Raw genomic sequence first — 13,862 nt, forward strand, 5'->3', positions numbered from 1 at the left:
AAAAGTGTGAAGAGAAACAGAAAGAATTCAGCACTTCCCTGAAAAAACTGAAGAATGAATTGGCAGAGAAGACACAACAATGCTCAATTTTCCAGGAGGCAGCAAACAGATACAGAAAAAGAGACAGAAGAGCTGAAGAATCAGCTAAATGAAGCCAATGCGGCTTTGGAAGCAAAAGTCACAGAATTTTCCAAGAAGCAGACAGATAATGAAATTTTGGGAGCCTCAGCCACTGAGGTCAGACAAGTTGAGTTCACATCTGAGAGAAGTCTGGCTAATAGTGAAGTCAAAAAGAAGGCCGAGATTAAAGTCTGCGCTAGAAAGAAAAAAGTGCGTAGAAAGAAGGTACAGAAATACTAACAGGGCCTTAATTCTGGCAGCAAACGAATACACTTTTGTACATAGGCCAAACCGCAAATGCCAATGCCCTTAGTCATTTGCCTTTACAAGAAAATTATGAGCATGTCCCAGTTCCACAGGAACTGGTCTTACTGTTGAATTTCTTAGATTCCTCACTAGTATGTGTTCAATAGATCAGAGACTGGACAAGCCAGGACCCGGTCCTATCTCAAGTATGAGAACAAATGCTACATTGTTGGTCTCAGGATCCCGTATCTGATGAAATGAAACCGTACTTCAACAGAAGACATGAAATAACCAGCCAGGATGGCATCTTATTGTGGGGAGCATGAGTGATAGTTCCTTCAAAGGTAAGGGAGCCTATTTTAATTGAACTACACAGTGCCCATCCAGGAATTTCCTGAATGAAGGCCATAGCATGCAGCTATTTATGGTGGCCAGTGATGGATGGTGAAATAAAGAGTTTAGTAAAGCATTGTGTGCAATGTCAACAACTGCAAAAGTTGCCAGTGACAGCTCCAATACACCCATGGGACTGACCAGGGTGCGGTTTCATTGACTACGTTGGACCTTTCCTGGGAACAATGTTTCTGCTCATTTTCGATGCCCATTCAAAATGGCTGGACATATATGAGGTGAAGTCACCAACGTCGGGCGCCACAATTGAGTAACTACTCAGAGTTTTGCCATTCACGGACTACCAAAAGGAGTTGGTTCTGATAAAGGCACAGCATTTATAAGTGCTGAGTTTCATCAGTTTATCAACTTCAACAGTATCACCCATGTGGAAACTCCAGTGTAACACCCTTCCTCAAACAGACTGGCTGAAGGGTGGTTCAAACGTTCAAGGCAGGCGTGAAAAAGCTAACTGGTGATTCCTTGGCAACCAAGCTAGCACGCTTTCTTTTTCATTACAGGACTACCCCTCACACAACAACAGGTGTCACACCTGCGGAGTTATTATTGAAACGCCGTCTCAGGACAAGATTGAGCTTAATAATGCTGTATTTAGAGGGGAAGGTGGAAAAGAGTCAGGGGCACCAGAAAACTAGGCACGACTGACATAGTCGCGAGAGGAAATTTACCATGGGAGAGTCGATACATGTGAAAATCTTCAGGGAAGGACTAAAGTGGTTACTGGGTGAAATATGTGTGGTGACTGGACCTCTATTTTACCACATGGAGGTGGAAGGCCAGATCACCTGGAAACATGTGGACCGTTTAAGGGAGAGACAAATCACCAAGATTTGGTTCCACCAGTGACCATGACCGGGTCTGCATTTCTTGTTGAGGATACTCAACCCAAAACAAAAACAGAATTACCTGGAAAAACTCAGCAGGTCTGGCAGCATCGGCGGAGAAGAAAAGAGTTGACGTTTCGAGTCCTCATGACCTGAAAGAGTTGAAATATAAGCTGGTTTGAGGTGTGTGGGGGCGGGGTGGAGAGAGAGAGAGAGAGAGAGAAGTGGAGGGGGTTGTGGTTGTAGGGACAAACAAGCAGTGATAGAAGCAGATCATCAAAAGATGTCAACAACAATAGAACAAAAGAACACATAGGTGTTAAAATTGGTGATATTATCTAAACGAATGTGCTAATTAAGAATGGATGGTAGGGCACTCAAGGTATAGCTCTAGCGGGGGTAGGGAGAGCATAAAAGATTTTAAGATATTTAAAAATAATGGAAATAGGTGGGAAAAGAAAAATCTACAAAATTTATTGGAAAAAAAAGGAAGGGGGAAACAGAAAGGGGGTGGGGATGGGGGAGAGAGCTTACGACCTAAAGTAGTTGAATTCAATATTCAGTCCGGAAGGCTGTAAAGTGCCTAGTCGGAAGATGAGGTGTTGTTCCTCCAGTTTGCGTTGGGCTTCACTGGAACAATGCAGCAAGCCAAGGACAGACATGTGGGCAAGAGAGCAGGGTGGAGTGTTAAAATGGCAAGCGACAGGGAGGTTTGGGTCATTCTTGCAGACAGACCGCAGGTGTTCTGCAAAGCGGTCGCCCAGTTTACGTTCGGTCTCTCCAATGTAGAGGAGACCACATTGGGAGCAACGAATGCAGTAGACTAAGTTGGGGGAAATGCAAGTGAAATGCTGCTTCACTTGAAAGGAGTGTTTGGGCCCTTGGATGGTGAGGAGAGAGGAAGTGAAGGGGCAGGTGTTGCATCTTTTGCGTGGGCATGGGGTGGTGCCATAGGAGGGGGTTGAGGAATAGGGGGTGCTGGAGGAGTGGACCAGGGTGTCCCGGAGGGACCGATCCCTACGGAATGCCGATAGGGAGGGTGAAGGGAAGATGTGTTTGGTGGTGGCATCATGCTGGAGTTGGCGGAAATGGCGGAGGATGATCCTTTGAATGCGGAGGCTGGTGGGGTGATAAGTGAGGACAAGGGGGACGCTATCATGTTTCTGGGATGGAGGAGAAGGCGTGAGGGCGGATGCGCGGGAGATGGGCCGGACACGGTTGAGGGCCCTGTCAACGACCGTGGGTGGAAAACCTCGGCTAAGGAAGAAGGAGGACATGTCAGAGGAACTGTTTTTGAAGGTGGCATCATCGGAACAGATGCGACGGTGGCGAAGGAACTGAGAGAATGGGATGGAGTCCTTACAGGAAGCAGGGTGTGAGGAGCTGTAGTCGAGGTAGCTGTGGGAGTCGGTGGGTTTGTAATGGATATTGGTGGACAGTCTATCACCAGAGCTTGAGACAGAGAGGTCAAGGAAGGGAAGGGAGGTGTCAACCCAAGACTGACATGTCTGATGTTCCTATAAGAGTTGAGGATACAGAACTGCAAGTGCCCACCGAAGCCCCTGAAGTTCAGGCAACTCTGGTAAAGGAGGATCCTAACAAAGAATCTGAAGTTGTGGAGCTACAACATTCTACACGTACCAGGAAACCACCTGATAGACTGAACTTGTAAATTCCTTACCCAGTGTAAATATCATGTTATCTTGAAAAATATTTTTCAAGACAACATGATATACATATAATATGTATAGCTGAGTTAAAGGGGGAGGAATGTAGTAATTATGGTTTTATTTAGTGTGTAATGTACCTTTTAAGAATAATACTTGTTAGGAAAGATCATATGATCTGTAGTAACCAATAGGAGAGTCACGTGGGCTATCTCCACGGTCAGTGTAGAGTTAGAGTTGGAGTTGAAAGCACGTGTGCTGTTGCTGCTGAGTATATTGTAAATAAACTCAATGTTGCCACCCAAGAAGTGTCTGCTCATCAACTCTATCACTAATAGTATAACTCGGCCACCCTACAACACATGTATAATGGCTTTAGCAGCAGATATATTTATAAAAACTCAAACATGAGATAAAACCCTTCAGAGGTGGGAAGATGGTCGGGGGGGGGTGGGGGGGTGGGGGGGGGGTGGCGGCAGGGGGAACCGGGGAGGGTTGGGGGCAGGGGGGGGAAGGAGTGATAATTAAAAAAAGATATACCAGTAAGTGATGAATGGGTAGAGGAACTGGAGTGTTTTGTTTTTGATTGTCATAAAATGATGTGGAACCTTCCAAAGTATTACTTAAATTTTAACCAGAGACAAAGTAACATTTACGCCACAAAAGGGCCAGGCAATGACCACCTCCAACAAGAGAGAGTCTAACCATTGCACCTTTTCATTCAACGGCATTATACCACTGCCAACATCCTGGGAGATATCATTTACCAGAATCTTAACTACACCAGGCATATAAATACCATGGCTGCAAAAGCAGGTCAGAGACTGTGAATTCTACAGTGAGTAATTCACCTCTTGAATCTCCAAAGCCTGTCCACCATCTACAAGACACAAGACAGGATTGTGATGGAATAATCTCCACTTGCCTGGACAATTGCATCTCCAACAGCACTCAAGAAGTTCAACAGAATCTAGGACTAAGCAGTTGCTTGATCAGAGCCCCATTAACTAATTTAAGCATTCACTACCTCCATCACTGATGCACAGTAACAGCAGTGTGTACCATCCACAAGACGTACTGCAGCTACTTGCCAAAGCAGCTTCAGTAGCACATTCCAGACCACGATCTCTACCACCTAGAAGGACAAGAGCAGCAGATGGATGGGAACACCACCGCCTGCAAGTTCCCATCCAAGCCATTCACCGCCCTGACTTGGAAATATATCACGTGTTGCTGGGTCAAAATCCTGGAACACCCTTATAATGGCACTGTGGATGTTCCTACACCACATGGACTGCAGCATTTCAAGAAAGCGGCTCACCACCGCCTTCTCAAGGGCAATTAGGATTGGCAACAAATACTCGCCATGACAGCAACATTCACATCCCAAGAACAAATGGAAAAAATGAATCCTAAAAAGATTAAGGTGCATGTTTAATGTTGATGGGAGAGTCAGTGGGGCACAGAACAGCTGTCAAAAGACACAAAAGAATGCAGGGACTAAGAAAACAGAGAAAGTAACAATGAGGGATTGATGACACAGAGATAAACACATCAATGTTACTTGCGAACCAGTCACTTTCTTTGTCCCACAAATCATCAGCACTGGAAGACAATGTACTCCTGATTAATTGGCAAAGTCTTTCATGCCAGCAGGGTTTTCGAAAACAAATCCCATGCTTCAAGTCCCAGGTCTATTTTATTGTATATAAGATTTACATTCAGTTTACACCAAGCTATTAGCCAGTACGCAAATCTTTGTTTCAGCAGGAAGTGTGTGAAATACCTGCATCTGGGAAGCTTCTACTAAAACTTATCTTCAACGTCACCTTCCATACCAACAACCTCTACCAGCTCTGCTACCTAGCAGGACAAGGGCAGCAGGTGCATGTAAGTTTCACCTTAGCACGTTCCGCTCCTGAAATTGAATACATCACTGGTTCTTCATTTTCACTGGGTCAAAATCCTGCACCCCCCCCCCACCCGCCCCCCCAACCCCACCCCACCCCGCCAACAGCACTGTTTTTTTAATTCATTGGATGTGGGGGTCGCTGGCTAGGTCATCATTGATCGCTCATCTCTAATTGTTGCCCTTGTTCAGGGGACATTTAAGAGTCAACCACATTGCTATGGGTCTGGATTCACATGTAGGCCAGGCCAGGTTAAGGACAGCAGATTTCCTTCCCGAAAGGGCATTAGTGAGTCAGATGGGTTTTTACGACAATAGGCAATGGTTTCGTGGTCATCATCAGATTTTTAGTTCCAGATTTTGAATGGATTCAAATTTCACCATCTGTCATGGTGGGATTCAAACCCAGAGTCCCCTGAGTCTCTGGATTACTAGTCTAGTGACAATATGATACACCACACAAACTGCAATTGTTCAAGAAGGCAGCTCATCAACACTTTTTCAAGGGCGACTAGGGGATGGCAATAAATGCTGGCCTTGTCGGTGACACCCACATCCCATGAACAAATAAAAAATAATCAATGTTACTTGCAAACCAGTCACTTTCTTTGTCCCACAAATCATCAGCACTGGGAGACAATGTACTGCTGATTAATTGGCAAAAAGGCGGCGGTGTTCCCATCCATCTGCTGCCCTTGTCCTTCTAGATGGTTGAGATCGTGGTCTGGAATGTGCTACTGAAGTTGCCTTGGCAAGTAGCTGCAGTGCATCTTGTGGATGGCACACACTGCTGTTACTGTGCATCGGTAACAATAATATGTTGGAAGGAGCAGTGCCCTATACAGATTAGATTGTAGATATTACGTATGGACACCAAATGTTTGTGATATATATTCACTTATCATTACTGCCTTGGAACAAAATTAAACTAACAGAAAGAAACCATATTCATTTAGATTACAATGACACCATTGACAATGTTGATGCAGCTGTAGTTAAATCCCTTTTTCATTGTTACCTGTTGAAGTGTCCTTAAAATTGGAAGAAAACTTTTTATACACCATAAATCCAGTTTTCGTTTTAATGTAGCACAGGAACAGGAGAGCGTTTGACACATTATGTTTTAAGAATTGAAAATAGGTTCTTCTATAGACTAGATTACAAGGAAACAAATACATACAATTAAAACGGGAGAATTTTCATTTTATTCAACCTGATCATACAAATACATCATGTAAATTTTCATGCATTTGTCATTCCCCCAATACCCCAATCAGTGAATTCCCCACAGGATACGATACCGAACCACCTAGACTTAGAAAGTCCTAGGTTTGATCCCTAATCTTTGTGGTATACCCAGTTTCAGTCGGAGTGTTCGTGAGAGCAATAGTGTTAACCTCAGTGTGTCTAGACTAAGGAAGGGAAAGGTCAGACAACTTTTCCATTACTGATTACAGTCCAGAAAGTATGGGTTTGTATGGCTGTTTGGTGAGGATGGTATGGGGTTTAGCTCCAGTGCCCTTCCTGACATAGTAGCTTCTGGTCCACCAATGCAACTACTTTAAAGTATTTATGTTCAAATTCTTCCATGGACTCACCCTAATTTCCCTATCTCCGTATCCTTCACCAGCCCCACAACCCTCCAAGAACTGCAGCCCTGGCCTCTTGTGCCTCCCCAATTTCACCTGATTTGTGGCTGTACCTTCAGGCACTTAGACCTCAGGCTCGGAAACTCCCTCCCTAAGGTTTGTGTTTCTCCACCTCTCTCCCCTCCTTTACCTGTTTGACCAAGATTTTGGTCACCTATCCTATTGTTGCCTTCATTGACTCACTGTCAGTTTTTGTCTTATCACACACTCCTGTGAAGCACCTTGGAGCATTCTAGTAAGTTAGAGATGCTATATCAATGCAGGATGTTCTTTTTCATAATTTCATGTGAAAACTCACCCTTGGCTAAGGTACTGGAGGCCTTTTGATATCTGTGGACCTATCATGGTCTGCTCAACTTTGAACCATACCAGACAAAGCAATCAGCTACTTACTGATCTATTAGAAGTGCCCCTGGAGGGGCTCCACCCCATATCTGTGCACCCCAGAACTGGAACCCTAGCCAATGTTCCTCTTTGGTAGTGAGAGCTCAGCCAAAGTCCCTTTTCAACTAACTCAGCAAACGGGCTCAGTTATTCACTGGCTTAACCAACTGAATCCTGGTTTCCCCCTTAGGCCTACAGGTGAACTTTAAGTGGCCTGAGTAGGGGATGAAGCAAGGTTGCACGGAATTTGTACCATATCGTCCTGAGGTTATGAAAAACAGTATCTAAGTCTGCAAGTCTTTCTTTTGTTTTTATCGTAGCTGCGATGTGTCCGGAGAGGTTAACCAAAGAGCAATATTGTGATACTGTTGAGATATCTTCAGAGCAAACACTCCTTTTTAACCAAAGACGAAGTCATAGGGACAGGAGAGTAGAGGACAAGAGGTTTGAGAATACGGAGGGAATACATTGAGCAGGCAGAGTGATGATATACAGCAATACATATTTTTTGGCTCAGGACCTTTGTTTAATCTGTGCCACACTGAGAATCCAAACCCTCGGGCAAATGCACCAAAATGCTGGTGTTTGCAATCAAACTGGTGTTGCTATCAAACTCACTGGCACCAGGATGCATTTTGCAAAAACAAGAAGCCTTCTGCAATATACAACCTGGCAGAAAACCAAGAATGTTTTGATGATCTGATAGTGCTAATTTTCAGTGTTTACATTACCAAATGTGGTGCAAAATTTAGAACGATCCTTTATCAATGGATTGTGCACCTTGGGGGTAGGGGTGGAGGGGAACAATCCTGAAACTGCAAGAGGCGCCTTTGTCCAAAATTCAAGGACCAATTTACACCCACGAATGAAATGAAAGTCTCCCCTCCCTCATGTATATTCAGTCTTGTGTAGCCACAGAAGGTGCTGTTAGCCACCCAGGGGGTGTACTTGTCAGGTTGTCCTAAGTTTACATACTCCACCTTCAGTCATTTCCGAATAAAAGCACATCACGTTCTAGCTGAGGAGGAGGAAAATTGCTCCAAAGGTTGACGCCTTCTCCGTGGTAATAGTCAGCAAGTTCAACTCCAGAAAGGACTGCGACTGAGGGCCGGCTGTCTGCTATTTTGCTGCAACGGTGGAATTGTCTCGTACGTTGCAAAGATATTTTGTTTCAAAAAAGAAACTCAATAAAAGGAATCGCAAGAATTCAACCCCGGGCTATATGCACAATTAATGCAGGTGCATATCTCTCTCACTGATATATATATATATATATATATACACACACAGTGTACAGTTGGTATATTTATGCTTGTATTTGCAATACCCATATTGATGCAGGTGCATATCTCTCTCACTGATATATATATATACACACACACAGTGTACAGTTGGTATATTTATGCTTGTATTTGCAATACCCATATTGCATCCCTTTGTAATGCTGTTTCGATATTGCTGTGTTAAAATTTTCACAATGTCAACTGTTAGGCGTAAGAGTAACTGGACCATCACTGGCTTGCAAATATCATAAAATTGACAGATTATCCAGTAAAGCAATGAAGATAAAAGATTGCATGAATTCATTTTCTTTATGAATGACAGCTCCACTAAAGCCGGCTTTAATTCTGTAGATTGATTTCATTCTTAAGCAACGGGGAAGTAAGTACCTGGTCATTATTAAGCAATTTAAAGGAATGACATTGAACATTTAGTCTGGATAACATAGGAGCAACTAAAAAAGGAAGAATAAGGAGGATAAGAAATAAGGAAGAATAATGGTCAAGTTAAATGCCATGTAATTTCATTACTCAGTGGAGTGTGCTTTGTAAAGGAAATCTTAAGGAATCAAGGCGTTCTCACGTTTTGGCTCTCTGTATATTTCAAGATCGAAATAAAGACAAACTTGGTCTGAATGCTGGTGTTTTAATCGTTTTAATTTTAGAGACCATTTCTCAAACGTAGAATCGTAATTAGTACTTTAACCTTCGCTTTCGCTCTAATTGTTCATGTTTGTTTACCAGCTATCCTTTTGGTGTACTCACGGTGTAACTACAGCCTGGCACCAGGCGGCCGAGCACATTAATAAACCTAATTTCTTACTGCAAAAAAAACCAACTAAAATCATTTGGCGGTTTTAACGTGCTTGTTTTTTTTATATAAAAAAATAAGGCACAATCCTTGCAGGCACATTTCGTGGCAAATTGCAATGTAAATAAGACGAGAGTCTGGCGCTTCCTGCAAGAGACAACCTTCCTTGTAATTAAAAACAAACAGTCCCCGCGGTAGGGAGTCAGTTTGATGCATTCAGGAAACTCGAGGTGGGGGGGGGGGGGGGGGGGGGGTGGGAAAGAGGCCAATCATTGGTCAAAGAAAAAGTAAACAGGAGGCTTATCTGAGGCTCTGGGTGATACCAAAGTTAAAATAATACGCTTACGCATGGTCGACGAGCCAATCATTTAGGAGCACAAGACGTTTGCAAACTCCACCCCGCGTTGCCTCTGTTCAGGAACAGTATATAATCTCCATCTGACCCAGTAACAGGAAGGCACGCTTCAGGAGCTGGATACAAAGTGAATCTTCACAACTCATGTAATGTACGAGTGTATGAGCGAAATTTCATAGGCGCTTGCGGTTTCTACAATACGGAGACTTCGTTTTTGCAGTTAAAGAAAAAGAGGCTTAATAAGGTAGGTTTTGGCTGGGGGGGGGGTGGGGGGTGGTGTGGGGGTTTTGCTCGCTTTCTTCCAGTTGTACTTATATTAAAAAAAAATTCTAAAATGGTCCGTCGTGAAATTTCAAGGCTGACCCGAGTAACGAACCTCCTTAAGAGTCAAGTTTGGACTCTGCGTTTCATCATCATTATTATTATTATTTTTATTATTATTATTGACTGGCTAAATTGACAAGAACTGTAGACCAAAAGGGAAAGAGCACAGTGTTTAAAAAAAAAGTTTAGTTGCGGAACGAATGCGTTTTTTTTTTGCAAACATATTTTCGGGATGGTGTGTATTTGGTGTGGGTTACAATGTACCTACGTTGGTGTGTTTTTTTTTTGTTGTTGCAGCGATTGGAGATGGCAGAGCACATGATGGTGTCAATGAATCCCGGGCGGTTTCCTGATGCTGCGAACGGACTTCAGAACTATCGCATGGGGATAAACAGTCTTCAGAGCACTCAGCACGCCCAGGCGGGGTTAAGGCGAGATCACCCCGGCGTCCCGCTTCTGCACTACGGCGGGGCCAGCATAGACTCCAACGGGGGCATGAGACCTCGCCCTGGGGTGGGTAACCTGGCCGGACAGATGACCCATCACCAGATGCCCACCAACGTGATGTACAGCACCCAGCAGCAGCAGCAGCAGCAGCAACAGCAACAACACCAGCAGCAGCAGCAGCAGCAACAACAGTTTCTGGGGACCCTTAGCCCTCAGCAGTTAATGGCCACTATGCATCTGCAGAAACTGAACAATCAATACCACGGTCACCCGCTGATTGGCATGAATAATGGGATGGTAGCGACTGGTCAGCAGTACCGGAATACCATGAACCAAACCCCGCTGCCCGGTATCCAACACGTTGCACCCTCCTCCCTCTCCTTAAACGTTATGGACACTGACCTCATCGACGAGGACGTTTTAACGTCTCTTGTCTTGGAACTGGGCTTGGATCGTATTCAAGAGCTACCCGAACTCTGGCTGGGACAGAACGAATTCGATTTCATTTCGGACTTTGTGCACAAGCAGCAGCCCAGCACGGTGAGCTGCTGAGAATGGCCTGCTTCCCTGGGGTGGGCCAGCTTGGATTGTCAGTCACAACAAGCATCGAAAATGTTGCACTGGAAAAAAAAGAGACAGACAGACAGACAGACAGAGAGAGAGAGAGAGGGTCGGCTCATTGATTGGGAGTGTGGACGCTTCCTCGCTCCTGACGTCTGGCATCATTGCTGCTCTTTAAAGAGGCAGCTGCCCTGTTGTGTGTGTGGGGTTTTTTTTTGGGGGGGGGGGGGGGGTAGAGAGAGAGAGGGGGGTTGGGGTTGGGTGGCAATGCTTGAACTACCTAAAACCCAGCTCAAGACTCAACAACAAGCAATCGAGTTCTGGAAAAAAAAAAGCGAAAGTGTTCCCAAACTTTTTGTTTTGGAGTTTGTGCAAGAGATTTCCGTATGTAAGGTCCATCTGATCACTCACAAAGGTACTTTCATTTGGAGCTGTAACCAAATGTGGCGCCCTGTTTGCCGCCCACAATTTGACTTAAATTGATTTCAAATGCCCCCCCCCCCCCACCCCCACTTTTTTTTTGTTTCGGTGATTATTACAACACAGCCAGCAATGTGGGGCGTTTAGGATCATCCCAACTGCCAAAGGGGCATTGTTTTCTTTAAGCAACAGCAAATGCTGTCTGTAAAGGATACTTGAGACTCCACTCAGAACTTTCACCATTGTTCCGACCTAAATTTGAAACTCTGACTGCAGCAGCAGAGTATTAAATGTATTGTGTATAAATATTTTAAAACGTAGACTTCAGAGAGTGGCACCTCCGGAGCTGTTTATGACTGATGCAATCATGTATAACTTTAACTATTTTATGAACAAGATCAATGTAAAGTCGAGTTGTACTTTATGTTTGACCGCTGGATTTTTTTTTTTGCTTTTTTTTTTGGGAGTGCTTAATTTCGTCTACTGCCAGTTGCTTCCGCCACCTACTGTTCTGGATAGCAAATTGCAGCTCCTCATTGTTGATCGATGAAGCGAGACTTTTAAAACAAAACAAAAAAAAACGAATAAAGACGTTTCTTTTAAAGTTACTGCGAACTTTTTTTTCTCTCTCTCTCCTCCTCTTCAGTCATTTGCATGACATAGTAGGTTCCAGGATTTATATGTTTTGAGGGCAATGGCTCGAAGCAGAAACTAAACACTTGGTGTTTCGTAGCCAGTTTTATGAAATGTTTGTAGTTAAAGTTGGGTTTGATTTTTTTTTCAACAACTGGACAAAATATTTTTTGTACATGTAAAACTTAGTTCAGGAAAGCAAAAGGTTAACATGATCTCTAGGGATACCTTGATTCTGGAACTTGCAATTCAGTTGGAAGATGGGTTTTCTTTGAATTACAATAACTGACCTCATAAAGTTCACACAGAATATCTTCCAAGTTGAGAAAATGAGTAGGGACTCACGAAGTTCAAGGTCCTCGATCCAGGAGGTCAAGAACAGCATTCAAGAAACAGCTATTTCTGAAATGTTGTTGCAATTGGTTGCTGACAGTCACCAAAGGAAAAGCTGGGATACATTTGTTAAACAGTAATAGCACATTTGCATAAGTGAAACGTGTCAGTTCTCCCATTACTAGTCACCACTGATTTTAGTTCTTGTTTTCTGGAGTTTGTTAGAACCAACATCTCCCTTTCTCCTAAAAGTATTTCATCTTTGTGGCAGCCCACAACTTCCTTAAGTGGATGTGTGTGTCTTCAATACACTTTCTGAAGTTGGGGTTTGCCATGGAGCTTGATAAGCCATAGGCATTGCACCTCTATTTTTAACATTGGACACTAGGGCTGCAGTTCTATTTAAAATGTTTATGACTTGGTGGGGGGGCGGGGGGAGAAACGTGGATTTGTTGGGTCTTCAGTTTTTATTTTGTGATTTGGAGAAAAATAAAAGCAGTGCAAAGCCAAGCTCTATATTTTTATATTATATATGAGGCCCAATGTAATCAAAGCTATTCAGCTTCCAGCATGTGTTGAATATCATTTGTATTTATGATGCTTTGAAAGAAATAGATTTTACAATTTGAGTTTAAGGACCGGGTTGAAATTGTCCTTGGTCACAATTTGGCTTTTTATCCCTGTTATATTTTCTCTTTTTAATCTGTTCTGTTGAGCTTACTGCTGAGAACAATTTTGTCGGTATAATACGAATGTGACCTCATTAAAAGAAAGTGACAGTCGGAGTGCTTAATCTTACTGGAATATAATCCCATGGGGGTTTGCCACAGTCACTTTCACCATTCTATTTCAAAATTGGAACTGTTGCAAATCATTCTGATTAGCTTTAGTATTTAGCTTTGCTGTTTCTGTACATTTTTGCAGGTTAATCTCATGAGACTCAGTAGTATGATCATTTTACCCATGGTGTTTCAATAATTATGCCATTTAATCTTCCAGTTTCCTCACCTTTCCTTCTGAAAACGTTGATTCATGTCAGGCTGCAGTTTTGGAGTGCTGAATGTATAAACCTAGAAACTGAGTGATGGCAAGTTATTCAACTTTTGGGCAGTGGGGATTGTAACTTGGTTCACTGGCTGGTTTTTCACTTTCAGAGTCACTTTGGCCAACTGATATCCACCCAGCTGATATTATCTAAAGCTGTTTCAATATTAGATTTAGTTATGATGCTCCCAACAGGCAGCTTCCAAGACAGCCAGGGGTAAATTTGATAGATTTTCTAAGGCAGACCACTAGGTGGACTGGAGGAAAAAGAAGTCTTTCTGGCAACTGGCCAAAACAAATTCAATAAGCTTGCTTTGGGGATGCCACTGGCCATGTTGGACCTGTGCTTTGAGAGTCAGTGGCACCAGCACCATGCTTAAACCCCAGATAAAAAGCAGATCAATTTATTTCACAACAAGGGTCGACGTAGGAACCCATCTCTAT

General features: G+C 43.4%; 1 protein-coding gene across 1 annotated transcript; it reads left to right on the forward strand.

Annotated features, from left to right (window-relative positions):
- The first annotated feature begins 9,731 nt into the window (after window positions 1-9,731).
- Window positions 9,732-11,215, forward strand: cited4b (Cbp/p300-interacting transactivator, with Glu/Asp-rich carboxy-terminal domain, 4b). Its single transcript, XM_041213216.1, has 2 exons — window positions 9,732-9,900; window positions 10,278-11,215. The coding sequence occupies exon 2, from the start codon at window positions 10,287-10,289 to the stop codon at window positions 10,977-10,979; it is 693 nt and encodes a 230-aa protein (XP_041069150.1). The 5' UTR covers window positions 9,732-9,900; window positions 10,278-10,286; the 3' UTR covers window positions 10,980-11,215.
- The last annotated feature ends 2,647 nt before the right edge of the window (window positions 11,216-13,862 follow it).

The sequence above is a fragment of the Carcharodon carcharias genome, chromosome 19 (assembly GCF_017639515.1).
Source record: "Carcharodon carcharias isolate sCarCar2 chromosome 19, sCarCar2.pri, whole genome shotgun sequence".
Classification (NCBI taxonomy): domain Eukaryota; kingdom Metazoa; phylum Chordata; class Chondrichthyes; order Lamniformes; family Lamnidae; genus Carcharodon; species Carcharodon carcharias.

Coding starts and splice junctions, on each gene's coding strand:
- cited4b (XM_041213216.1), top strand. CDS start 10,287: ATGGCAGAGCACATGATGGTGTCAATGAATCCCGGGCGGTTTCCTGAT.